This window comes from Pogoniulus pusillus, chromosome 41, assembly GCF_015220805.1.
Source record: "Pogoniulus pusillus isolate bPogPus1 chromosome 41, bPogPus1.pri, whole genome shotgun sequence".
Lineage (NCBI taxonomy): Eukaryota > Metazoa > Chordata > Aves > Piciformes > Lybiidae > Pogoniulus > Pogoniulus pusillus.
In genome coordinates, this window is record NC_087304.1 from 168399 (window position 1) to 191987 (window position 23589).

The following is a 23589-nucleotide window of genomic DNA, read 5'->3' on the forward strand; positions in this document are numbered from 1 at the left end:
GGCTGCTCTGAGACCCAACAAACTCAAACACGTCAGTGGTGAGGGATGCTCCATGCCTGTGCCAGGTGGCACTGGGGGCTCAGCAGGCCGGCTCTGCCGGTGCTGCACGTGCTTCCTAATGGCTTGTGCTGTTTGTTTTTCTGTCTGTGTTGTGTCCCCAGTTAAATGGAAGTGGTCAAGTGAAAGTGCCCAGCCACTACCTGCCCACGCAGATGCTGGCGCCGCCACCTCCCCCCGGCATGCCCCGCTTGGCCGTCTCTCCTGACACCAAATCCACCACGACAACTACCGAGGGAGGGACGACCTCACCGACATCACCCAGTAAGCACCCTGCGGCACCCACCCTCTCCCCGGCCCGGCTGGCCCCCTCCTCTTGCAGCCCCCTTAGAGTGTCGACCCCCATCTCAAAGCTGCTGGGGGTGTTGGTGGAGGTGGCCTCCCCAGAGCCGGGGAGAGGGTGGCAGCTGGCACACAATGAGTTTGCTGGGTCTCAGGCAGGTCGGAGCTGGCAGGGTTTGGGCAGGCAGCTGTTATGTCCCTCAAAGTTGGAGGGTCCTGTGCTGGTCCTAGGGACCAACCAGGTCCTGCATCCTGTTGAGACATCCAGGGGAGCAGGAGTGGAGCCATGGCAGGGCTCCCCCCAAGCCGATGCCCTGCCCAAACCCCTCCAGCACAGGCAGGTCTTTGAGGGGAGGCTGTTGCCTCTCTGTGCCTCAGTTTCCCACTGCCCAGCAGTGGTGGTGCTGCCAGTGGTGCAGGGAGCAGCGGGTGCAGGTGATATGCCGGGGCCAAGGGCATTGTGCGTGGCTGCGCCGCATGGGGCTGCTCTCTTCTTGCTTCCTCGAGGGTCCTTGGCACTGGGCAGACTGTGAAGTGGCACAGGTGCAAGGACTGCGTGCATTGTCCCCCAGAGCCCTTGGTGAGAGGTGCCTGGGGGACCTTCATTAGCAGCAGTGGTTGATAGCTTGTCCCCCTCTACTCAACAACGAGGGGAGCTTTGGGGCATTGGCCAGGAGAATTTTGGAGTGCTGAGACAGATGCTGAAGAGGGGAGACACTGGCGTTGCCCCAGGCTGGCGTCGGGGCACATGGTGCAATGCTGTGCCATTGCTGCACTCTGCGAGGCAATTGTCCCTGTCCTTGTCCCCCTGTACTCACTGGATGTCTCCTGGTACCGTGAGAGGCTACCACGTCCCCACAGGGGACAGGCCATTGCTGAGTGCCATTAGTGGGTTATGTGATGTGAAGAAGTCAAAGCCTGGCTGACCTGGAGTGGAGAGCTCAGAGTGGCATGACCCAGCTGGTGATAGGGCCACAGCCACGAGGAAGGACTGAGCAGTGTCAGTGCCCAGCCCTGACCTCAGGGAAGGACACACAGGGGACACTGGCTGTCCCCAAGAGGTGCAGAAGCCAGCTGGCTACGAGTGCCAGTGCCGGCCCCCCAGCTGGAGGATGGATGTGGCAGCAGGGCGCTGTGGCTGAGTGGAGGTGGTGGCTCCCATCACATCTGACCCATGGCAGCTCGGAAAGTGTCAGCACCAGCAAGGAAGGGCAGCACCCATCTGTGCCTGCACCCTGTGGCATCTCGCTCTCCTCAGCCAGCCCTAACAGTGAACAGGCACAGGTGGCACCGCAGCGTCCCCAACCTCCACTCACTTTTTCAGCCAGGGCTGCTGCCCGGCCGCCGGCTCCGGGTGCCCGGGACGCCCGTCCCAGCAGCGCCAGGGAGCAGGCCGGGTTTGGCCTGGGGGGGGCAGTGGCAGTGCCTCCGGCAGCGCCGTTAATGAGCTCTCGTTTGTTCCCCAGCCTACTCTGCACCAGGCACGCCCCCTGCGAACCGTTCCTTCGTGGGATTAGGACCAAGGGATCCTGGGAGTATCTATCAGGCACAGGTGAGAGCCGGAATGGTGCTGGGGGGACCCTGCTGCCCTCATACAGGGCACCACCACCGTGGCATCGCCGTGGGTATCATTGTTGTGGGCATGGCTCTTGCAGGCATCACTGTTGTGGGTATCACCACCATGGTGTTACTGACATGAGACTGTTGCCATGGCATTGCTGCCGTGGTATTTCCATCAGGGGCATGGCCACTGTGGCCATTGCCATGATGGGCTTCACCACTGTGGCATCATTGCCATAGGCACTGCCACCATGGCCATGGCTGTTGCAAGCATCATAAGCGCCACTGCTGTGACATTGCTGATGTAAGCATCCCGACCATGGCATTGCTGCCATGACTTTGCTGTGGTGGCATGAGTGCCATGGGTTCTGCTGTTGCCACTGTGGGCATGACCACCACGGCATTGCTGCCCTGGCACTGCCACTGCAGGCATTGCTGCTGTGGGCATCACTGCCTTGGCATCACCACTCTGGTTGTTGCCACCATGAGCATTACTGCCATGGCATCCCCACCATGGGTGTCGCCACGTGACGTTCTGTGATGAGACCTCAGGCACTGATGGTGGGTTGGGGCCACTAAGGGTCCCCCAGGGTAGAGAGGAGTCACTGCTGTGCCTGTGGATGGCACCTTCCCCTTCTCTCACCAGGCTCCAGCTGTACCCTACATGGCACTGTGGCACAGCCAGACTGCCCATGTACCCACAACATCCCCTAACAAGGGCACTGGGGCTGTGTGCCCCATCTCCAGGTGGGCACAAGCACAACATTCTCACCCAATTGTGCCTGCCAGCCACAGTAGGAGGCAGCTTGCGCCTTTCCAGGGCCTTCTCATTAGTCCTGGGGAATTTTGAGCCAATCGTTCGTGAGCCAGTGCCAGCACCGCAGACAGTGCCATGAGGCTAGGGCAGGAGCTCCTGCACCTTGCCTTGCTTGTGGTATGAGTTGGCCGCTCTCAGTGGTCCCAGCAGGAGCATCTTTGGGAGGCAGATGACACCAGTGCCAGGGCAATAGGATGGGTGTGTGGATGCATCGTGCCAGGGGCATCTTGGGCTGCTGCACCTACTGGGTGTGACTACTAAGGACACTGTGCTGTGCTGTGGGGGCAGGGACTGTGTGCTGGGACACTTAAGGGTGCTATGCCGTAGCAGGGGGCAAACACTGGGCACCCAGCTCTGAGTACACTCCCCTGCCTTGTCTTAGTTTCTCCAGTCATGGGCAGAGTGCAGTGGGATGTGCACCTCAGAAGTCCCTAAAGAGCGGACATGGGGCAGCACTGGAGGAACGCAGAAGATCAGGGTGCCAGGCTCTCTGCACCCCACAGCACCCTAAGGGTCACAGGCACTCACAGCCTCAGACTCCCTGTGAGACTGGTCACACTCCAGGAGCCTCCTCAGGGCTCAGGGATGTTGTGCACGGGGACGCTGAGGGATGGAGTAAACAAAGTGGTGCCTGCGTGCCCGGAAGGGGCAGCTAAGACCTGCTGCTCTTGGGTCATGTGTGGCAAGTCCAGGAAGGGTTAAGGGAAGCGGCAGCACTGAGCTGTCTGTTGCCAACGGAAACCAGACATGAGGTAATCAGGGACGAACTTGGACTTGGGGCTTCAGAGGGAAGACAATGGGAGGGAGACAAGGGGCCACCTCACAGGGTCCCCAGCTCTGCCACCTACCACCCATCCCCACACGGGACCCGAGGAGCATCACGTTCACCATGGAGGTACAGAGAGAGCAGCCACAAAGGGGGATGTGAGTGACTTTGGTACAGGTAGCTGACAAACTCAATGCAAGAACTGAGATACCAGCCCCATGAAGGGCAGCAAGGCAAGCCAAGCAGGGTGAATGTGGGGACAGCTGTCTCGGGGGCACAAGGCACTAATGCCACCCTCTCTTTTCTCTCCTGGCAGTCCTGGTACCTGGGATAACCGCCGCCGTGCCGCCCCTTCGCTTCCCTTCTCCTCTGCTTTAGGCACCCCCAGGGGAACATCCCCGTCCTCGAGCACCAGGCCCAGCCTTGCGGTGACGACGGAGAGTGAAGACTCATGATGACGATGATGACACCAAGCTAAACCCACAGCCGAAGGAATGAGCGAGGGAAAGGAAGATAGAAAAGGGTCAAACTTTTTTAAAAAGGAAAAAAAAATGCAAACAAAACAACAGCCCATCCCAGGAGGACCTTCCCCCCACCCTGGTGACACACCAGAAAACAAAGCAGCAGGAAAAAGAAAAAGAAAAAGAAAAAGAAAAAGAAAAAGAAAAAGAAAAAGAAAAAGAAAAAGAAAAAGAAAAAGAAAAAGAAAAAACAGTTCTTTGCCCTGTCAGCTGGCGCCACGCCGAGACCTGACACAACTCGCGCCAGCGATGCTCCCAGGAGTGGTAGCAGGGCTGTGGCGTCAGAGCCCTGCCAGCCACTCGCCGGAGGGTCAGATATGCAAACAGGTCTTAACCCTCATTCTTTCCTCTATGTGAGTAGAACAACCCCCTCCTGTCACCTCTCCTTGGCCCCATGCAGACTCACGGGGGAGCCCTGGGGCTGGGGTGGGTGCAGCGGAGTCGGGGGGGGGGACACCTCTGCCACTGATTCCCAATTGACGTGGCCATGTGTGCTCACCACTGGGGCAGTGGCAGGCACCATGCTATGAAGGCACCTTGGGGATGGGCAGTGCCATGCTGCGGTGGCACAGTGAGGTGGTAATGAGGTGATACAGTGACGTGATGACATGGTGATGCAGTGAATGGTGGCACAGTTCTGAGCTCGACTTGGCACAAGCAGATGCAACACGAGGAGAGGGCTTGGGGCCACCAAGGGTGTGTGGGCACAGCTGGAGATGGTGGCAGCTCAACCAATTCCTGTGGGGACACAGCATGGGTATGCCCTCATCATGGTCCCAGCAGGAGCCAGGCTGCCACCGACAGGGAGGGGCACCAGCTGCCATCTCTCCACAATGCCCTCCTCGTCCCCCTGTATGCATCGCCTGGCCCTGTGTGTCTCCTTGTGTCCCCCTGCATGTCCGTGGGGCCTGCATCTGTGTGTCTGAGCTATGCATTCCTGTGGACAGTGGCGGGTGGCTGGGCAGCAGCGCGCTCGTGTTGCACATTTTGTAGGAAATGCACTTTTAAGAGGGAATTGTCATTAGAAAAAAGAAGAAAAGAAAAAAACACGAAAAAAGAGGCGAAGAAGATGGAAGAGGAGGAAGAGCCCCTGGCACTGGCTTGTTGGGCCAGCTGATTTGGTGGGTTTTGGTTTGGGGTGTTTGTTTTTTGTAAAACAAAAGGATAGAGAAAAGGAGCCTGAGTCCAAGAGAGGGCAGAGCCAGACCCACGAAGCCCCCAGTCCGTGTCAAGTGCCTGAACTGTGTCGGGGAAGGGCCTCAGGACCCCTGGAGGAGCCTCTGGATGGAGGAAGTGCCCAGTGTCCCACACGACGGCAGGATGGGGACACAGGGACCTGGCAGTGCCTTAGATCAGAGGGACCCGGACCCATGCAGTGGCCAAGGCAAGGAGGAGGAGGATGACGAAGGCACCCTAGCGTCTCCAATGAGATGGTAGCAGCCATGAAGGAGGTCCTAGGTGTGCCCCCAAAGGTACCTATGGAGCCCATGCTGCAAGGGAACACCTCACGGCTCATGACAGACAGCAGGCACCGTGGGATGTCCTGGAGCAGTGAATGTCACCAAGGCCATTGCTGCCACTCACCTGGCCCCCAGAACTGTCCCGTGGACCATCAACATCACAGCCCCCATCCCAGCATCCCCCCCTCAACTTTCCACCCCTTTGGGATGGCACAGCAAGACTGGATCCTGCCCACCCACGGCTTGGCACCGGAGAAAGGGCTGACACAGAATATCCTGGGAGACAAAAAAAAGTAACCAAAAAGGTCAAGAAAAGAAGAAAACCCACCAAAAAAAAAAAAAAAAAGGAAAAAAAAAGAGAAAAAAAAAACCACCCACCAAAAAAGTGCTTGGCAGAGAGGGGAACCTGGGGTTTTTTTTTAAAGATCTAAGAAAAGAAACACATGGGGCAAAAAAAAAAAAAAAAAAAAAAAAAAAAAAGGACAAACTGCATGGTGCTTTAACAGGATCTGGTGACCTGGCTCTACCCAGCCGCCCATGGCTGATGCTGTGCATGGCAGACTCTATTAACCGGCTCTACCTTCCCCCCACTTTAGCAAAAGAGATGGAAAAAAAAGAAAGAAAAAAAAAAGAAAAAGAAAAAACCCCACAGACAAATCTGTATTTAAAAAGCCGTCGGAAAAAAAAAAAAAAAAAAAAAAAAAAAAAAAAGAAGAAAAGAAAAAAAGAAAAAAAGAAAAAACTCCATGTTTTCCTGATTTGCACGACATTTTATACCACATGATGTGCCTTGCCTTCGATGACTAAAGTATTACCGGACCCGATATCAGCACGAGGGAGTCGCTGCATGCCCGGGGCTCCCGGGGGCCCGGGGGAGCGGGGGCGGCTGCCCCCCCCTCGCCTCCTGCATGGCTTCTTGGCCGGAAAAGTCCTTTTCTCTCTCTAGTATGAGCTCGGTTTTTTGGTTGTTGGTTTGTTGGTTTTATTTGTTTGGGTTTTTTTGTTGTTCAACCAATTTTTCCCCTCGGAAAAGTCTTCCAGTTGGTAATACTGATGCATCCTCTGCGCCAACACACCGGAATATGCAATAGCCGCTCGGCTGCGCCGGCGAAGGGGGGTCCGGCGGGGGGGTCCGGCCACCCCGTGGCTTTACCTCTCTTTTTTTTTTTCCTTTTTCTTTCCCTTTTGGGAGTTGTTTTGGTTTTGGTGTTTGTTTGGTTTGTATTTGGTTTGGTTTTTTATGCTTATGGCAACCAAAGGCAGTGAGACGGGAGGCAGTAGGGACACCCCTCCACCCCACCCCCCTTAATACTGGGAGAACTCAGCCATCCAGGCATGGCAGGGTGGAGGAGGACACGGTCCGGGTACCCACGGGGCGGACCAGGGATGGAGACTTCCATGGCTATGCCTTTACAGTGGTCACAGCATCCCGCACACCCCTGGGGACGATCCCCTCCCCCTCCCTCTTTTTAATGGGTGGGGTGAAGGGCCGGGAGGGCTCACCCCAGCTGCTCCCGCGACAGGAATGGACCCGTCTGAATGTATCTGTGCCCACCCCCGCCTACGCTGGTGTCAGGGGGGGTCGCAGCCCCCTCCCTCTCCATCTCCATCGGGTTCATCTCCGGGGGTCCGGCTGGCGCAAGGAATAAAGTCGCAAGAGGAGGATCCCCTCTCGCCGACACTTTATTTATTCCGTGCTGTGCCAACCGCCAAAGCAGGTCAGAACACCCCCCAGAAATCCAGAATTTGCCTTAAAGCCCAAGCATCCTGCCGGGCGGAGAGAGAGGTGACCCTCCCCAGCCTCCCGAGGGCTGAGGACTGCCGCGGGTCGTGACACCAATGGGCGGGTGGCACCGTATGTCGCTGCTGCTTTGTAGCGAAGAAGCGTCGTCACCAGCGTTTGATTTTTAATTCCTTTGGTGTCTAGAAGTCTCAGCTGGGAGGTTGTGCGGTGGAGGGGGTCGTGTCCCGTTGGAGTCTTGCCCACCGCTGTGGTTTGCTGAGGCTACCAGAGGGCAGGGAACATCCTTGGGAGACTCTTGATGCATGGTGCAGTGTTGACTTCTGCAAGGACAATGCAACGGCGGGAGCGGGAGGGGAGCGTCCAGTATGGGGGAAAGAAATTTTTAAAATAGAATTATAAAAAAAAAAAAAAAAAAGTTTTAAGGATAGAAAAGGATCAGGTCGAAGCGGAAAAAGAAAAAAACCTCAACATTGCAAAAGGCATTTCTGAGCAGAGCAGAGTGACAGCCAGCCGAGGGGGAGCGGGGGGCACCCAAGGCCAACTCCCGGCGATCGTGGGGCCCGGAGGGAGACGAGGGACGCTGGCGCCCCTCGGGCCTGGGCCTTCCACTCCCGAGGAATCCTCGGTCCCGCGGTTGCATCGAGCAGGGTCCCCCTCCCGCCCCCTCTTTTGCCGCCTTCGCCCTCGGAATCCGCAGCGCGTCTGGCAGGGCTGCTACCGCAGCCTTCCCAAAACCCGCCCTCGGCAAGAAAAGCACCTTAAAAATTTTTAAAACAAGGCAAAAAAAATCACCAACTCATCCCCCAGCCCAGAGTTCGGCAGCAGGGGGGGGTCGACCTGGGGGCTTCCCGTTCGGGGGGGTCACCCCCGGCGTCTTTGCACTGCTTCCCCCGACACTCATCACCCCCGAGGCCGCATCCCGCCGGCTCAGCCCAAAGGGAATATGCAAACTGCCCCCGAACCCCTCCCTGGGGGGCACCGGCTGTGCGGGGACGGGGGGGACGACCACTAAAGTTTTATGCTCTTTTTTTTAAATCGTTCTCCCTTATTCTTTTAATCCTCTCGCAGCCTCTGGGCTCAGTGGTCACAATCGGGGTGGGCGCAAGGCGGAGGGAGACCCCATCAGTGGGGATGCCCTGGGGAGAACCCCTGGCAGGATGGGGATGGGGGTGGAGGGGAGGTCCTCTCGACAATCGCCACGCCCGGGGCTCCCGCGGGGGTTTCATGCACTACAGTCTCTCCTAGAGGTTTGGTTTTGTTTTGTTTTTTTTAGTTGGGTTCGTCGGCTGAAAAATTAATTAAAAATAGTCCTTGTGACGTAATAATAAATAATAACCTGTACATATATATATATACATCCACATATATATATATGGGGCTGCAGGGGCGGAGGTGGGCACACAGCTCCCTGCTGGCCAGCACACAATTAAGGTACTTTAAAGTGCAAAGGAATATATATATATATATATATATATACTCCCCATATGTATGTGTGTGTATATATATATCTGTCTGTCTTGTTTGGTGGTGTTTTGTTTCTTTTTTTCCCTTCTTCTTTATTACATTGACTTTGGAATTGCTGCTTTTCTGTCCCCCAGCCTCCTGCCGCTGGTTGGGGCGGGCAGCACTCGTGGGTGCCCCCCCAGCAGCAGTGTCCGTGAATGCCTCGCGCGATGCTCACGGGAAAGCGGGAGCAGAAAGGTGGGGGGAGGGGAGAAACCCACCCCCGGGCAAAGAGCGGCAAAAGGGGAGAAACTGCCCCAAAAAGGCGCTGAGGAGGCAGCCGGCAGGACCACGACTCACCCATACCAAAAATCCCGCCGCAGTGCCTCCGCGCCACCGGCTGCCCTCGGCCGCTTTTTGGGGGGTTTCCGCCGGCGGGGGGGGCGCCCCTCCCGCAGTTATATTTTACTAGTTAGCCGGATTTTGCTTCTCGCTTGCCGCAGCCGTTACACACCCGCCGAGCGCACCAGGGCCGCGGGCCGGGGCCTGACCCTCCCCAACCCCTCCTCAGCCGTGCCCCAACCTCCCCAGTCCCAGCATGCCCCCCCGCCCCCCTCCCTGGTGCTTCACGATATTGATTATACCCATTGTACGCAGCCATTACCGATAGCGCCGCTCCTGCCTACATACAGTTACTGACCCTGACTACGGATTTGGGGTTCTGGGTTTGGGTTTTGTTTTGTGGGTTTTTTTGGGTTTGTTTTGTTTTTCTTTCGGGGGGGGATTTGGGCCTTTTGGGAGGGATGTTGGCTTGTTTGGGGTTTTTTTTTTCGTTTGTTTTGTTCCTTTTGGAGCTTTCTTTTGGTTGGGGTTTGTTTGGGCTTTGTGGGGTTTCTTTTCCCCCTTCCCTATGAAAAAAAAAAAAAAAAAAAAAAAAAAATAAAAGAAAAAAAAATTAAAAACCCACAAAAAAACCCAAAAAACGGACACACACACATTAAAAAAAAAAAGACAAAAAGAAAAATGTATAAAAATTAAACAAGCTATGCTTCAACTCCAGCCTACCTCTGCCCTTCCTTCCTTCCTTCGCGGCCCTCGGGAGGGAGCTGGGTGCCCCAGCTAGGGAGGGAGCGCTGGGCTGTGCTAAAGCAGATCTGTGCTGGGCAGGGGGTGCCTACTGCTCTGGGTGCTCTTCACCCAGTTGTCAAGGGTGGCAGCCAGGAGCAGCAGCAGCTTGAAGTACTCCACTGCCCCGCTGGATGGCCCGGAGGTGGGGCCGGGGCAGGTGATGAGGGAGGACACGCAGGAACAGGGACACAGGTGGGTGCCGCCGCGGGCTTACATGAGGACAGCGTGCAGCTGCCACCGCCTCTAGATCAAGACCTCGGCCAGGTGGACATCAGCACCTCACCTGTGTGACGCCACTGCCATTATTCACAGGACATCGTCGGCCAGAGCTGTGCCTTGCCGCCACGGTCCCCATCGGCCCCATGCCGAAGCGCTGCTCAGGACAGCCGTGGGTGCCGAGGCCCAATGCCCCCCCCCCCCCCCCCCGGGTTGTCCCGATCCTCCATGACACCCACTCGCGGTCTTCCAGAACCCCCGAAATGCAGGGCAGGACGGCCGGGTCGGGCCGTTTCAGGGGACAGACGACAGCAGCTCTCGACCGGGCAGCTTGTCACCTGCCAGCAACCCGCCGTTGTCCCCGACCGCACCCAGGGGTGTTCCCGCACGCAGCGCTCTTGAGCAGCGAGGCAGCAAGGCAGCAAGGGGGGCTCCATCCTGAGGGCACGGAGCCCTGCGGAGGCCGCGACACAGCCCCACCCCCGGCACGGTGACACCAGACGCGGCAGGCCGGGTCGGGCTGGGGACTTTTACTGGGGTACAGCCGAGGACAACCCCTGCCCCCCCCGGGTGGGGCCGCCTGCAAGCCCAGGGCCGGGCGGTGCGGAGGGGGGACCCTTCCCGTTCCCCTTCGCCACCCCTCCCGCCCCGCGGCCGCTGTGCAAACCCCGGCGTGGACCGGCGCCCTGCGGACGGGGCGGCAGGCGTGGTGCCCCAGGCCGGGCCCCGCGGGCGCCAGGCGCGGCCGGTTCAGAAGGCCGTGACCTTGCTGCTCTCCTCGCCGCTCCTCTCGTCGCTGTCCTCGGCCGCTGGGGTGGCGCGGTCGGCCCGCTCCAGCCTGCCGGGAGGGTGGCGACAATGAGCGAGGCGTCCCAGCCCGGTCCCCTGGCACACCACTGCCGCTTTCGGCTATGCCAGGGTCACAGCTGCCCACGCATGGCACCGCCATCCTGTGGCCATCCCCAGCGGGGAGCCGAGGCCTAGCGCCAGCTCCGCAGCACCTGACGCCGTGGTACCTGCCACTGCCTTGAACCTCCTGGTGACGGCTCCGCTTCCTGCGGGGCAGAGAGAGGCTCAGCCGTGCCCTGGGGCGCTCGGCCCCACCCACAGCACCGTGCGGCCAGCCCCGGGCACGGCAAGACCCTGCGGCTCCTGGGCCGGCACCCCCAGGCCAAGGCAGGTGCCCTGTTACAGAGGCCCACCTGTGCCTCCTGATCTGCCAGAGCCGGTTGATGAGTAGGAGCACGAAGACGATGAAGAGGAAGATGACAACGGCCGTGAGGGCAACCAGCCAGGGTTGCAGCTCCTTGGGGCCGACGGCTGAGCAGCAGGACATAGGGACAGGGAGGCAGATGGAGATGGGAGCAGGGAGGGGAATGGGGGCAGCTTCAAGGGAACCCCATCTTGCAGGTGACAGAACCTCCCCATTGCGGGGTCCTGATTGTGCCAAGCCTGGCACTGGGGATGCTGGGAATACAGGATGCTCACTGCCACTTCCCCAAGCATCCTGCTGGTGCTGAGGAAGCTGCCCTCAACACAACCAACCTGTCCCTGGGGGTGCTTGGCATGGTAGGGAGCACTGGGGACAGCAGGTAAAGGCATCCAAATCTTTCTACTCTGCCCCCAAAATGGTTGCTGCCAGCACACTGGGACAGACTGACCCTATTGGGAAGGGCTCCCAGGGGCTGATCTGATGCCCAAGGGCATCAGCCAACCCTCCCCTCAGGGCAGCCCAGGGCACAAGGATTTGAGGGGACTGCAGAGCACCTACCGGCCTGTCCCTGGGCAGCCACAGCTAGGACGAGCAGGACCAGGAGTGAGAGGGGCTGCATTGCCCTTGGCATTTTCAGAGGCCGGTAGAGGGCTGAAGCACGGCTGGATCCTGCACCCTGAGGTGGGCTCGTCTGCTGCACAGCTGCTGGGGCCAAATGCAGGTGCTGTGCTCTAGACCAGAGGCCAGCAGGCAGCTTTTATTGGGTTCAAGAGGACAAGTGCCATCAGAGTCATGGCAACAAGGCTCCTGTAATTCTTGGGAGGTGGCACCTCTGCCCCAGTTCAGCCACCAGGACCCTGCCACATCCAGTGGCCACCACCTCATGGACCACTGCAACAGCTCTGTGCTCAGGGGTCCACCCCTAAGGCACTTGAGTGAGGGATGGAAGACAGACAGATGGGTGGGTGGGCAGACATGTGGAGGAGTGCCCACTCTGCCTACTGTCCCATCACAATCTGCTCATGGGGCACCATAACTCCATCCCCCCTGGCAATGCTGGGGCATATCTAGGCCAATATCCCACCCCCGCAGCCCCTGCTCTGCCACATGATGGCCTCCTTGTGGGCACTTGTGGCTACATTCCCATGTGCACATGTGCACACTGGTGTCTGTGCCCACACCCAGGGTGTCCCCATGCCAGTGGTTTTCACCCTTGAGCACTCACCTTTACATACCCATGTATTTGTCCACACGGGCACCTGCACATGCCTGGGCGCTGGCACAGATCCACTGAGGGTCCCAGGCCTGCCACCTCCCCATGCCCACACCTGGCTAAGTGGCACGTCAAAGGGGCTAGAGCAGGCTGCTTTATTTGAGGAGCAATATCAGCCCCACTATAAAGCATGTGGGGCTGTGCCAGGGATGGTGAAGCCACGTGCCAACACCAGGCAGTATCACCCCTGCACCAGAGTCTGAAGGCCATGCTCTGACCTAATGGCTGGGTACAGCTGCTGGGTCCTGGTGCCAACGGTGTGGTCCCCTGGCCCTAGAACCTCCTCTCATGGGAGCCAGTGAAGGAGGTGGAGCTGTGCCAGCAGGATGTTCATACCCGGCAGGATGTCAGATCCCTCACCTTCTGGCTTCCCCTCTGTCAGAACCCCCTCCTCCAGCCATTCCACCTCCAGCACAGTCCCTGCATCCATCACTGCCTTCTCCTCTGTCTTGGGCCCGAATGCCCAGTCTGAGGGGCAGAGACGGAATGGTCAGTGGCACATCCACACCATGGCAGGAGTTAGAGGGACTCCCCTAGCCCCTGTCTGACCCCCAGTCTCCATCCTGCTCCGGGCAGCACTCACCAGCAAAGTCATGTGCCAGGTCCTTGGTGAGATGCCCCACAATGGCATATGCCACCACCAGCAGCAGGGGGGCTGCCATCACCAGGTAAAGGACACAGCGAGGCAGGTGGATGCTGTCCAGGGTAGGGGGGTTGTAGTCCACATAGAGCACTGCATCCTCCTTGAGGGGAGACTGCAGCAAGTGCCATGGTCCCCATGCCACCCCAGTGCTGGACAGTAAGGTGCCCTCTGCAAAGGCCATTGTAAGCTCCCAACACACCCCATCCTGAGACATCAAAGCCTCTGCTGGACAGGAAGCTGCAGAGAAGTGGCATCAGGGTCTGCAAGGCTCCTTGGAGCCAGCAGCTCACAGTGACAGTGAGGTTCCCATGGCCAGTGGCAGTGTCTGTGGCAGACTGACTGTGGGCAGTGGGGAAGCCTTCCCAAGGGCAGAGTGTCTGGGGGAAGCAGTTTAGTCCTTGCTAATCCAGGCACATCTCCAGTGGGCTTGGTCTAGGTTCCAATATGGCTCAGGCTCCCCAGAATCTGCCCTTCTGGCAGCACTGCAGCTACCTCCATACCTCCAGAAGTGGGGAATGAGCTGCAGCTGAAGAACCCCCAAAGGCAGGGATGGAGAGGGACACTTCAAGGCTTCCCCCCTCCTCTTGCCAGCTTAATTAAATGCCTCAGCTGTCCCTCGGTCCCCTAGGCAGACAGTGTGAAACCCAGCAGCTGTGCCCTTCCTCAGAGGACAGCACCCTCTGTGCTAGGCACAGCACCCTCTGCACCGGGCAGTGCAGAGCAGAAGAGATGGCTGCTGCTGCAGCCTCACTCTGAGGTTATCCCACAAGGGCCCCTTTGCTGCAGAGCCCAGTAACAGTGAAGCAGCTCACAGCAAAGGGATGTCACCTTCCCAGGGCTTCATGCTGGCCACTGTTTGCAACACCCCAGTGCCCAGTGTTGCTCCTGCAGCGACGGAGAGAAGCCTCAGTGGGGTGATGGGTCCAGACCAGCAGCAGCCTTGGCCAGGCACAACTGTTCGGTGCCAAGTCAAGTCTTAATGCCCAGGCCCTCCTCCATCCCCAGCATGCACGCTGGCTCTACTGCACCCAGGTTGCCCCTGGCAAGATCCTGGCCACAAAAATGCTGGTTTTGTTCCAATCTGGACTTAAAAGGCCTTTAGGGTAGCAGAGGTAAATGCTGGGGCAGAAAGATTTGGAAACAACTCTGCGTGATCTGAGTGAGTCACCTGTGGAAATGCCAGACAGCAGCAGAGCAAGGGTTGGAAGCACCAGGGTGATAAGCAGGGCCAAAGGGACTGGTAAACACCAGAGAAAGGTGCTGCCAGCTGCCAGCGTGCCAGAGCCGTGCAGCAGGGAAGTCCTGGTGTGGGTCTGTGAGCTCCCTTTCACAACACTGTTGGGGGAAACAGTGCATCCCACTGCTCTGCCCCACCACCCACAGGGCGCAGAGACACTCTGAAGCTTGGCAGTGCCAGATGGGTCCTGCTCATCACCTGGGCTCTGTGTAGGTTGAGGTAAGGGAGGCAAAACCCCTAAGAGCTGCTGACTCCAAAGCAGTGTGAAAACATCAGGTTGGTGACTGAAATTGGTCACATCCCCATCTAAAACCCCTTCCATGGGGTCCTGACCTGGGCCAGATGAGCTGGCTGCCACAGGGGCTTTTAGGGACTAAGAGAACTGAGCCTGGGAACAACTCCTAAGGACACTCTGGTTAGGAGAAAAATTCCTTCAGGAGGATGCCTGCAGCACAGCAGGACCTCACTGGCCTCTCTGCCAGCAGTGTGGGAGCTTCTAATGCACCCTATGGACACAGATGTGGGATTTAACCCATGCCATTAGGGACCCCACCCTGTGCTATCTCCTCCCATTACAGTTGGGCTTGATCTTAAAGGTCTTTTCCAACTTAAATTACTTTGTTCTGTGATTCTATTATGTCAGCCCCAGCCCCCCCCCCAGCCCAATCATGCAGCACTGGGTGCACTGCACATCTGGGCAAGGGCAGAATCTCAGCTCAATTCATGTGGGAGCTCCCCGCAAACATACTATTCCCTGCCAGCTCCTCCGTGCCTATGCTGTGCAGGGGGTTAGGGTGCTGGGTGATGGCAGTAGACACCAGCCTTAGATCTCCCAGTTTTGGTTAGATGTGGGAGAAAGTCTGGGCAGGCTCTGCCTCACCCTGTAAGCCCTAGCAGCAGAGCCATTCCCTGCGGAAAGAAAAAGTGCAGCCAAATCCTCCAAATTTTGCCATGAAACAGCTCCCATCCCAGGGCAAAGCTGCTGCAAGCACAGCCCTGGCCTGCCCCGACAGGAGAAACCAAATCCACAGCAGCTCCTCCACGGCAGAGGCAAGAAGAGATCTGTCTCAGCCCCAGCACCAAGGGCGATTTTGAGGCATTGCACTGGTACAATCCTACAAGAGCAAGCGCCCAAAGCCTGCCCTGGCCCCCCAGCAATGCTCAAGCAGGAAGAGCAGAGCTCTTTCACAATGAGCTGCCATAGCAGCACAAGCACAGAGCAGCCCTGAGACCTACACAGCTGCAACAGGCTCCAACGTGCAGAGCAAAGCCCACCCAGTCCCAGCCTCAAGCCAGGCTGCGGGCAGGCAGTGCTGGCTCTGGCAAGAGAAAAGGAGCAGATCCAGGAAATGGGGGGGCGAGAAATAGCAGTTCAGTCTATATTTGGAAGGTGGCTTTAATTGTTCCAGAGAGCAAATCCTGGTCCTTCTCCAGCTCCACTGCATGAAAGGCAGGAATGCACACTGACCGAGGCAGCCACGGCAGCAGGAGGGGCGCGGGTGGCTCAACACCGCGCGCCCGTCAGCCGGGGCTCAGGCAGCGGCATGCAGCTTGCGGAGCGCATCGGCGTACTGGAACTGGGCACTGTTCTCATACTCGTACATGTCCAGGGCCACCTCGCAGCTCTCCCGCACCACCCGCTCCTCATCGCCGGCAAAGGCGCGCAGGGTCTCCAGGCAGGCCGGGCGGGCGATAGCACCCAGCGCCTCAGCGCACTCGTGGCGCACCATGGGGCTCTCGGTGCGGCTGCGCAGCGCTGCCGTCAGCTGCGGGACGCAGGCTTCGTCCTGCATCTGGCCCAGCACGTAGCCGATCTCGTGGCGGAAGAGGGCGCTGCCGCAGCGCAACCCTGCGGGGAGGCCAGAGGGAGCCGCTCCCAAACCGCACCCTGGCGGCCGAAGCCCCCTAACCGAAAGCCGAGGGGAAGCCACGGGGCAGACTGGCCCATGGCTTATTGCCGGCGGTCACCACCCCAGAACCACAGCCTACAGGCTGTCCCACTCGGACCCTGCACAGCTGGAGCAGTGTCTGCACCACATGCCATCCTGGCAGAGCTGGCAGCACCTTCACCTGCTCTAGGGAGCCCATGCTGCCCACAGGCCCTAACCCACCAGGGTGATACGCCTGGGGCAGGCTGGCAGCACAGCCACAAGCCCCCTAATGATATGGGACTGAACAGCTGTAGCAAGAGCTCACTGATCCCTGCACACCCGCAGCTCTCCCCAGGCAGCTGAAGAGCCTTGTCCACTTCTCTTGGGCTGGGGGCGTGGGTCCTAACAGTTCCTGGGCTGCAATCTGCCCCATCTCCACTCAGGAGAATTTAGATCTCATCTTCAGAGTTATTCCAAAACTCCCGGATGAGGCTGTCGGTGACTTTCCAGGATGGGTGACAGGACCCTGAAACCCTGAGGCCAGGTCCCACCAGAAGACACCAGGCCAGACTGCCTGGTTCCAAGCTAACAACAGTCTGTGCCCTGGCCCATCAAGACCCACAGAGAAATGGGGCCTGGAGGACAGTGAGGGAGCTGTGGCTCTTGCAAACAAGTAGGGGGACAGCAGCTCTCTGCAAATGAACCCACGAAGAATCCAAGAAGCCAACAGCTCTGGCACTCCCGGACTTGGGACAGATTAGTCCTGGATTAACCTGTACAGACCTAGTGAGAGGAGGCTGCAAGCAGCCCCACACTGCCTCTTACCATCTGCCAGAGCCAGCACAGCAGCCTGGCCCCCCAGGTTTCGCAGGGCAAACATGGCTCTGTAGCGGTCAAACAGTGGGCACGACTCGTCCAGGAGGGTTTGGCGGAGTTTGGCAACATCTGTTTCCTTAGAAGGGGGAGCAGGATCCACGGAGAGGTAGGGGCTGGTGCTCAGCTCCTGCTTGTTCTCCTGCAGCCACTCCAGCCTCCTCACTGCCAGATGGCATGTCTCTGCCACCTGTGGGGACCAAAACATAGCTCTGGCTGTGGGATGGCACCACCTGGCACTGGAAGGTGCCCAGGGCTTCTCAGAAGCTGAGTGCCAGCATGCAGCAGGAAGCAGCTCATGGTGTCCCTGTCCACAGCCAGAGGCTGCCTAGAAGAGACCTGCCTCACCCTCCTGGACCAGCAGCACTGCACCCTAGAGGAAATAAACCACCCCTGCAAGAGCCTCACCTCAACCACAGGATCCTCTGAATAGTGTTTGAGGATATCCAGCACATCAGGATTCCCAATAGCACCCAGGGCTTCACCTGGAGGAGAGATGTGTCAGGACGTTACTCAGGTGTCTGTGTGAGGAGGGCCCTGTTGTGTTCTGTGACAAAGCCTCACTGGGCTCTGAAGTGGGAAAACAGACCTGAGTGATCCTAACTGAGTCAGCCTGGCCAGCAGGAAGGGGAAGGCTCAAACAACCAGGCCAGCCAGGGGATGTGGTGAGGTGGTTCCATGAATGTGGTTCTTCCATACCACAATGCCCAAGCTGGACCAGGCCATCACAAACTGTCTGGTATGGGGTGGGGAAAGTACCCAAAAGGCCTTACAGGCTGGACCCTTCCCTGGCACGTAGTGCTGCAGGAGCTGCCATCCTACCTGCCTCGTGCCGGACCATGGGCTCCTGGCTGGTGTCCTCCAGCACTCGAATGAGCACGGGGATGGCTGCCTCGTCCCGCATCTGGCCCAGGCAGTAGGCCAGCTCATGCTTCAGCAGCGCCGAGCTGTCCCCAAAGGCTCTGCTGATCCAGGCCACGGCCGCCTGGCCGCCCAGGCTGCGCAGGGTGAAAAGGGCCCGGAACCGGGCGGGCAAGGGATGGGCCGCGTCCGTCAGCGTCCGCCCGATGGCCTCCACCTCCTCCTCTGTCACCATGGCCCAGGGCAGGCAGAGAGGGCAGGATCGGGACTCACGCAAGTGTCCGGCGGGGCTCCAGCTGTCACACTCCTGCGGAGAGGAGGAGGATGAGGCAGTGCCATGGAGGCTGCCGCCGCGGACAGGGCAGGCCTGAGCCAAGAGCGTGCTCCAAAGGAGCCGGCAAGCCTCGGCTCTGTGCCAGCTGGCCAAGAAGAATCAGACCCCAGCGCCGACCCCGAGCTCCCGGAATCCCCGGGGAGACACGGACACCGCCACACCGACCCTGAGCTCACGGGACCCCCGGGAGAGGGAGAGGCACGGGCACGGACACCGCCACATCGACCCTGAGCTCACGGGACCCCCGGGAGAGGGAGAGGCACGGGCACGGACACCGCCACACCGACCCTGAGCTCACGGGACCCCCGGGAGAGGGAGAGGCACGGGCACGGACACCGCCACACCGCCGCCGCGCCCGGGCGGCCGAGTCGAGTCGCAGCCACCGGAAGTGGAGACTCACCGCGCGCCGCCATGCAGCTGCTCACGTGACCGAGCAGGTCCTCGCGCACTTCCGGGGCGGGGCCGCTGCTGCTCCCGCCCCTCCCGCGAGCGGCGCGCGGGGGCTGCGCCCCGGTCCCAGCGCTGCCCTCTGAGCCTCTGCTCTGCCCCCGCACCCCCCTGTGCCCCTGCGGCCGTCCAAAGCAGCGTAAGCAGTGCTGGAGACCAGGGCCTCCAGAGGCCCCGCCCCGGGGCGCCTCCTTCCTCGGAGCTCTGCCGCCCGCTCCCCGCTGGAGCTTGCCCCGAGGCGCTTAATGCATTTGCGGGCACCTGCGGCGCTGGGAGCCGTCGGCCACTCACGCTCGATCCCGGGCCGGGGCTCTGCCTCTCGTGCTCCAGCTGCACACAGCAGGTCCTACGCCCGCGGGAAGGGTGGCACACCAGGACGTGTCTGCTGCTCTACCGCCCACCGCCCTCCAGCAGAGTGGTGATGGAGGAGCCCTCGCTCCTGGCACTGCGAAGACAGCGGGTCACCAGGCTCCTACCTGCGGCAGGAAGGCTGTGGATGACCACGGCCGCCCGATTTCTGAGCCGATACAAGGGGCAGAGCTGCGTATTTCTACTTACACTGCAGCAGGACTGGGAGCACAGCTCAGAGGTCCTGACAGAAAGAGCTGTCCAGTAGGATGCAGAGAGGGACCTTGGGGGCCAAGCCATAGACTTACAGCTCTGGAGAGGTGCAAGAAGACTCGGGCAGCTCAGCTCACTCCCCTGCTGCTCCCCTGAGCAGCAGCACAGTGGGAATTTGTGGATGCAGCTTCCCTCCAAGCTGGTACCAGCTCTTGGCAAATCAGTGCTCTGCCCCTTCGTCGCCTTCCCCTCTCAAGTGTGTTTACACAGCAAGTTTCATGCTTTCAAAGGCCCAACAGAGTGGCCTCAGGACAGAGATATGCTTCTAGGAAAGGAAAACCCAGGCAGCCCTTGCTCAGCCCCAATCCCCACTTTACTCATGCACACAACACACCACTAGACTGCTCAAATCCTGGAAAAGATCGTTCCACTGCCTAAACCCACCATGGGAAAACCAGCGTAGGTGTGATGCAGCCACCCCCCTCCCCACCCCAGAAAGAGCTGGTGCAGTGCAGCTGGTAGCCTTCAGCAATAAAGAGAGGGTGCAGTCCTCTGATGGGACAACATTTGCCAGAGTCCATGGGAAGCCTGTGAACAAGGATGTGCAGAGATGCTTCTCCCTCCAGACTCATCAGCCCTCCCCACAGCTCTCGAAGTACTGGCACATCAGCTCACGCACCTGCTCAGCCTGGCTGTCCTCCATGGCAGCAGGCGCGGGCTGGCAGGGCTTGGGCAGCTCAGTTGGCTCAGTGCCCTCCAGCCACTCCTCATTGAAGGGGTTGTCGTGGGCTTCGCAGATGTTGTGCAGGATGCAGCAGGCAAGGACAAGGGTGGGCAGCAGCTCCAAGCTGTAGTCATCACACTTCAGGAGGATCTGCCAGCGTGCCTTTAGGCGCAGGAAGGCATTCTCGATCACGCTGTGTGCCCGCTTCAGGCGGTAGTTGAACTGCAGCTGCCGCTGGGTGAGGGTCTCATCCTCTTGGTAGGGCTTGAGGATCCAGTCTTGCAAAGGGTAGGTGGCATCACCTAGCAGTACATACTTCTGTGCTTTCCCCATGAAGTGCTTGGGAGGGTTGGGGCAGAGCCGCCCCTCCTTGGCCAGCACCCACAGGCTGGAGCTCTCCAGGACTGCACTGTTCTCCATGCTGCCAGGGAAGGCAGTGGAGACATCCCAGAACTGTCCCAGCCCATCCACGGTAGCCTGTGTCAAGATGGAGTGCCAGCCCTGCCCATTGCAGTAGTCAGCACTGAGGTGCAGGGGGGGGTGGATGGGAATGTGAAGGCTGTCCAGGGCACCAATGCAGTGCGGGAAGCCCCAGCGGGTGCAGAAGATGCGCACCATGTTCTCCAGCTCCTTCTCAGTGGGCAGCCGGAGGTACAGGGGTTTCAGCAGCAAGACGATGGCGTAACTCACCTCCCGGACACACATCTGCACCGTGGAGGGCCCTATGCCAAAGAGCGGGCTGAGTGTCTGGTACTCCACGTTGGTGGCCAAGTGCCACAGGGCCACAGCCACCCTCTTCTCCAGGGGCAGGGCCGGGGGGTGGAAGTGGGAACTGTGTGGAGTCAGCCCAGGCCGCAGCTGGTTGCAGACATAGAAGAATGTCTCCTTGGACATCCGAAACTTCTCCAGCCACTCCTGGGGCCCAAATTCCTTCAGGACCACCTGCTCCCACCAGTCTGTGCTCCTGATGCTAGGCCAGGCACGGGGGTAGAAGTAGCAGCTGGTTCTCCTCCGACGAGCGATCAGAAGCTGTGGTATGGTGGAGAGATAAATGGGGTGTGAGGCAGTGTCTGCCCAGTCCACACCCTGTACTTTGCTGGGACTACCCCCATCTCTGAAGACCATCCAGCTCAAGTGACCTGCTCAGGACAGAGAGGTTGCCCAGACACTGGTCCCAGCTGGCACCAACCACTGGGTCAAATACCCCTGCACCTGTGAAACTCCACTGCAAACCCTGAAGGCAAGAGCTGTGACCCTGGACGAGATGCTCACATGCTGCAGATGACAAGCCTTCTGCCAAAGTCCCCTTCTGGGTGGCCGCAGTCTCTGTGATTTTGTTTTTAGCGAGCTGCCTTGCTGTCCTGCAGCTGAATCCGCTAGGAGCTCAGCCGTGCCTCGGCCGGGGAGCAAGCACCCACACCCCCAGCCCCTCCACAGGAATTGTCTTTCTACTACTGAAGTTCACAGAACATTTTAAAGCTGAAACCTTTCTCAGCAGCTCTGGAGAAATGGGTTCCCTGTGTTTACCCCCATCTTGTGCTAGCTGCCACATGTCCCCAGGCCCCAGGTGTCCCCCACCTTTGATACCACTTTCCTTCGTGTTCCCATGTCCTCTGCATCCTCTGTCCTTTGTGGCCGAGTTCACATTCCATGTCCTGCGAGTCCCCTGTCCTTTGTGGCCCTGTCTTCACGTCCCGCATATCTCCCACATTCCCTGTCCTCTGTCGCTTATGTCTCCCTGCGTCCTTTGTGACTCACATCCTTCCCGACCCTGTGTTTCGATACATGCCCTTGTCCGCCACCCTTTGTGTCCCTGGGACCTGTGTCCCTCTCGTGATCTCTGTGCCCTCATCCTTCCCCTCCCTGTCCTTTTGCCTGCTGCACATCTCCCCCGGCCCCCATTTTCCACGCCCCCGTGTGCCCCCTCTTTCATTTCCCTGTTTCGTGTCCCACAGATGCCCTGTGCTTTGTGTGGCCGTGACCTCTGCTCTTCCCGCGTCCCACGTCCTGCTGGTCCCGGCGTATCGCATCTCCACGGACCCGCGTCCTTCCCGCCCCCCGCGCCGCGTCCCTGCGCCCCGCCCCGGTCACCGTCATGAGCCGCTTCTGCCGCTGGCTGTAGTAGTGCCGGAGCCAGGCGCGCCGCTGCGGCCCGTTCCAGGCCCCGGCCCCGGCCATGGCCGCAGGCTGCGCTGCCCCCCGCCGCCGCGCCAGCGCGCACAGCAGCACCAGCAGCCGCTCCCGCATGTTCAAACCGTGAGCCGGGGCCGCCCTGGAAGCGATCAGCCGCGGGGTCACGGCGGCACCGGGGGCGGGACGAGGCGGGGCTGAGTGCTGCTTCCCCCGCGGCGCGGTCCGGTGGTCCGGCGGCCCCTCGGGCGGTGCGGCCAGGGACGCACCAACGACTTACAGGTGCGGGACAGGAAGGCTCCCGGGCGCAGCTCTGGGGAAAGGATCGCACCAGAAAGACGCAACAAAAAGCCCACAACAAGCGGGCGGTGCCAGTGCCCAAGCCTGTTGGTTTTTCAGGATGTGCCATGGTGGAGGATGGAGAGACCTGGGCACGCCGCAGAGTGGGGCCAGGGCAAGCCTCAGGAGGCTCACGGCCAGGCCGAGTGCCAGGTCCTGCATACAGATTGGCACTGTCCTCAGTACCCATCCGATCCGGGGCATGAAGGGGTGGCGAGCAGCCCTGTGGAGAACTTGAGGGTACTGGTGGGTGAAAAGGTGGACATGAGCTATCGGTGGGCATCTACAGCCCCCCCAGCAGTGTGGGCAGCAGGTGGAGGGAGGAGGTTCTGCCCTTCTGCTTCCCTATGCTGAGACTCCAGCTGCAGTGCTGGGGCCAGCTCTGGAGTCCTCATCACTGTTGGAGTGGGGCCAGAGGAGGACACAGCAGTGCTGGCAGGGCTGGAAGCCCTCTGCTGTGAGGCCAGACTGAGGCAGTTGGAGTTGCTCAGCCAAGAGGAGAAGGCTCCAGGGGGACCTTCTGGTGGATTTTCAGTGCTTAAAGAGTTGAACAGAAAGCTGCGGACAGACTTTTGAGCAGGACCTGTTGAGACAAAACAAGGAATGATGGCTTTGAACTGAAGGAGGGAGAATTAGATTAGATTAGATATAAGGAAATTTTAAATTATAAGAGTGGTGAGACCCTGCCCCAGATTCCCCAGAGAGGTGGGAGGTGCTCCATCCCTGAAACCATTCCAGGCCAGGTTGGTTGGGGCCTTCAGAAACCTGAAGATGTCCCTGTTGACTGCAGGGGAGCTGGACTGGATGAACTTTAAAGGTTCCTTCCAACCAAGGACATTCTGTGATTCTATGGTATTCTACATCCTAGAATCCTGTGTGACAATGAGGAGTGGAGGTGTCCCTCTAAGGAGGATGCTGGGGTACCTCACATCCTGCCTCCAAGGGGTTTAAAAGGAATGATTCAGATCCTTCTCACAGAATCACAGAAAACAACCAGTTGGAAGAGACCTCCATGATGATCCAGTCCAACCTTTGACCCAGCACTTAAGGGTCAACACTAAACCATGTCCCCAAGCACCAGCTCCACAG

General features: G+C 59.1%; 4 protein-coding genes across 10 annotated transcripts in view; 1 reads left to right on the plus strand and 3 right to left on the minus strand.

Moving 5' to 3' along the window:
• The window catches only part of NFIC (nuclear factor I C), a 47169-nt gene extending 37555 nt beyond the window's left edge, over positions 1 to 9614 (plus strand). For 4 of the 6 annotated variants that reach the window (XM_064175380.1, XM_064175377.1, XM_064175378.1 and 1 more), the window contains exons 9-11: positions 162 to 321; positions 1806 to 1891; positions 3799 to 9614. In XM_064175380.1, the coding sequence (XP_064031450.1) occupies positions 162 to 321; positions 1806 to 1891; positions 3799 to 3816 (264 nt within the window). In that variant the 3' untranslated portion in view covers positions 3817 to 9614. The remainder of the gene's footprint in view (positions 1 to 161; positions 322 to 1805; positions 1892 to 3798) is intronic. The other 2 variants (XM_064175381.1, XM_064175382.1) reach the window with 2 other exon arrangements.
• Positions 9615 to 10670: 1056 nt separating this feature from the next.
• SMIM24 (small integral membrane protein 24) lies at positions 10671 to 11685 on the minus strand. Its single transcript, XM_064175389.1, has 2 exons — positions 11011 to 11685; positions 10671 to 10832 (listed from the first exon to the last, which is right to left on the minus strand). The coding sequence occupies exons 1-2, from the start codon at positions 11328 to 11330 to the stop codon at positions 10745 to 10747; spliced, it is 408 nt and encodes a 135-aa protein (XP_064031459.1). The 5' UTR covers positions 11331 to 11685; the 3' UTR covers positions 10671 to 10744.
• Positions 11686 to 15738: 4053 nt separating this feature from the next.
• DOHH (deoxyhypusine hydroxylase) lies at positions 15739 to 18777 on the minus strand. 2 transcript variants are annotated; one of them, XM_064175388.1, is made up of 5 exons: positions 18700 to 18777; positions 17927 to 18272; positions 17513 to 17589; positions 17057 to 17294; positions 15739 to 16209 (listed from the first exon to the last, which is right to left on the minus strand). In XM_064175388.1, the coding sequence occupies exons 2-5, from the start codon at positions 18198 to 18200 to the stop codon at positions 15893 to 15895; spliced, it is 906 nt and encodes a 301-aa protein (XP_064031458.1). In that variant the 5' UTR covers positions 18201 to 18272; positions 18700 to 18777; the 3' UTR covers positions 15739 to 15892. The 2 variants fall into 2 exon arrangements, with proteins under 2 accessions (XP_064031458.1, XP_064031457.1); XM_064175387.1 differs by lacking the exon at positions 18700 to 18777 and adding an exon at positions 18465 to 18545.
• An 885-nt stretch (positions 18778 to 19662) lies between these two features.
• On the minus strand, positions 19663 to 22690 carry LOC135192028 (uncharacterized). Its single transcript, XM_064174829.1, has 3 exons — positions 22636 to 22690; positions 22123 to 22436; positions 19663 to 21060 (listed from the first exon to the last, which is right to left on the minus strand). Exons 1-3 carry the CDS (start codon positions 22688 to 22690, stop codon positions 19939 to 19941), a joined length of 1491 nt encoding a protein of 496 aa, XP_064030899.1. The 3' UTR covers positions 19663 to 19938.
• Between the last annotated feature and the right edge of the window lie 899 nt (positions 22691 to 23589).

Excerpts from the sequence above, each read along its gene's own strand:
- SMIM24 (XM_064175389.1), bottom strand. The coding sequence starts at position 11,330 with ATGTCCTGCTGCTCAGCCGTCGGCCCCAAGGAGCTGCAACCCTGGCTG. Across the intron at positions 10,833-11,010 it reads GAGGTTCAAGGCAGTGGCAG|GCTGGAGCGGGCCGACCGCG; the intron begins GTACCACGGCGT and ends CCCTCCCGGCAG.
- DOHH (XM_064175387.1), bottom strand. The coding sequence starts at position 18,521 with ATGTGGCGGTGTCCGTGCCCGTGCCTCTCCCTCTCCCGGGGGTCCCGT. Across the intron at positions 17,295-17,512 it reads CAGAGGATCCTGTGGTTGAG|GTGGCAGAGACATGCCATCT; the intron begins GTGAGGCTCTTG and ends TGGTCCCCACAG. Across the intron at positions 16,210-17,056 it reads TGTGCTGGCTCTGGCAGATG|GGTTGCGCTGCGGCAGCGCC; the intron begins GTAAGAGGCAGT and ends GCCTCCCCGCAG.
- LOC135192028 (XM_064174829.1), bottom strand. The coding sequence starts at position 22,690 with ATGGGTACTGAGGACAGTGCCAATCTGTATGCAGGACCTGGCACTCGG. Across the intron at positions 22,437-22,635 it reads ACCTGGCACTCGGCCTGGCC|TCGTTGGTGCGTCCCTGGCC; the intron begins GTGAGCCTCCTG and ends CGCACCTGTAAG. Across the intron at positions 21,061-22,122 it reads GGCAGAAGCGGCTCATGACG|CTTCTGATCGCTCGTCGGAG; the intron begins GTGACCGGGGCG and ends ACCATACCACAG.